This window comes from Engraulis encrasicolus, chromosome 11, assembly GCF_034702125.1.
Source record: "Engraulis encrasicolus isolate BLACKSEA-1 chromosome 11, IST_EnEncr_1.0, whole genome shotgun sequence".
Lineage (NCBI taxonomy): Eukaryota > Metazoa > Chordata > Actinopteri > Clupeiformes > Engraulidae > Engraulis > Engraulis encrasicolus.
Window position 1 is genome coordinate 34766095 of NC_085867.1, and position 1088 is coordinate 34767182.

Genomic DNA, 1088 nt, shown 5'->3' on the forward strand with positions numbered 1-1088 from the left:
AGATTCATTAGGTGTACAATTGCTACTGTATCTGTTCTGTCTTGTTATTCATTTAGATACATTTTCAATACTGTTCACATAAAAAAGAAGAGGCATGTGGCGTTCTTTCTCTCTCGCGCTGCTGTAAAACGAAATGAGTGGAAGTGTCCGGGATGCTTCTTTCCCAACCCCGCGGAATCATGCGGATAAACACTACACTGTTCAATTATGACTGCTTTGACTTGACTTTGCACGAGTGGACAATTCAGTTTAAGTGTTTCTTTTAACAACACCACAGGACAAAACCAGCCAGACCGAAAAGCATCGGCTACGTCTGCAGTTTTCCTGAGGGTCTGTCTTGGAAAACTGACACATCCGCCGCGCAGCGTACATGTGGTGAGAGGTCAGTTGAAAGCAGTGGGCAGGGGGTATAGCCTATAGTGACATCTTACCTAATGTGAAGTACGGAAGCGCAGTGTTGTCCAGATCATCCAGAACAGATATTCTTCCAGGCAGGTCAGTCCGAACAAACAACAGTAGTCGGGATTCCCCTCCGGCCACGTTTCCCGAGCCTCCGCCGGTGAAACTGAACTCGTTTTCCCTCAGCACAGGCAGGGTAGAAACGGTCACGGTTTTAACTTCGCACGGGCTCTCCGCGTCGGTCTCCTTCTCCCGGTCTTCGTCATGCACGGCTCCCGCTCGGTTCCCTCCACCGGCCGCGGCGGTCCCCGACAAAAACAGCCCCAGAAGGAGAAATAGTTTGAGTATTCGCCTGGCCATCCCTTTCTCCACTCGCTGCTCTCGTGCATGGAGTGTGGTGCTCATAAGATGCTGGCGCGTTTATAGCACCGTCTTCTGCACCCGCTACACGGGCGTCCAGGAGGCGGCAGTACAGGTGAAGGCGGTTGATAGTTCTAATATCCCCCCTTTCTTATTCGGAACAGTGCGACTTAAAGGCTTAGACAAGGATGTCTGTGTTAATGCGAAAGAGAGTAGAATGAGAGGGGAGGAGAAAACCTTAGTCTAATGAATAAATGTTTGAATTAGAGAGTAGCCTATTTTCGTCACTTTTGTCTCACATTATTTTTTCATTCAGAGACTTGACTGCC

General features: G+C 49.0%; 1 protein-coding gene across 1 annotated transcript in view; it reads right to left on the reverse strand.

Moving 5' to 3' along the window:
* Positions 1–775, reverse strand: part of LOC134457735 (astrotactin-2-like) — a 209469-nt gene extending 208694 nt beyond the window's left edge. Inside the window, exon 1 of the mRNA XM_063209710.1 lies at positions 432–775. Within this exon, the coding sequence (XP_063065780.1) occupies positions 432–759 (328 nt within the window). The 5' untranslated portion in view covers positions 760–775. The remainder of the gene's footprint in view (positions 1–431) is intronic.
* Between the last annotated feature and the right edge of the window lie 313 nt (positions 776–1088).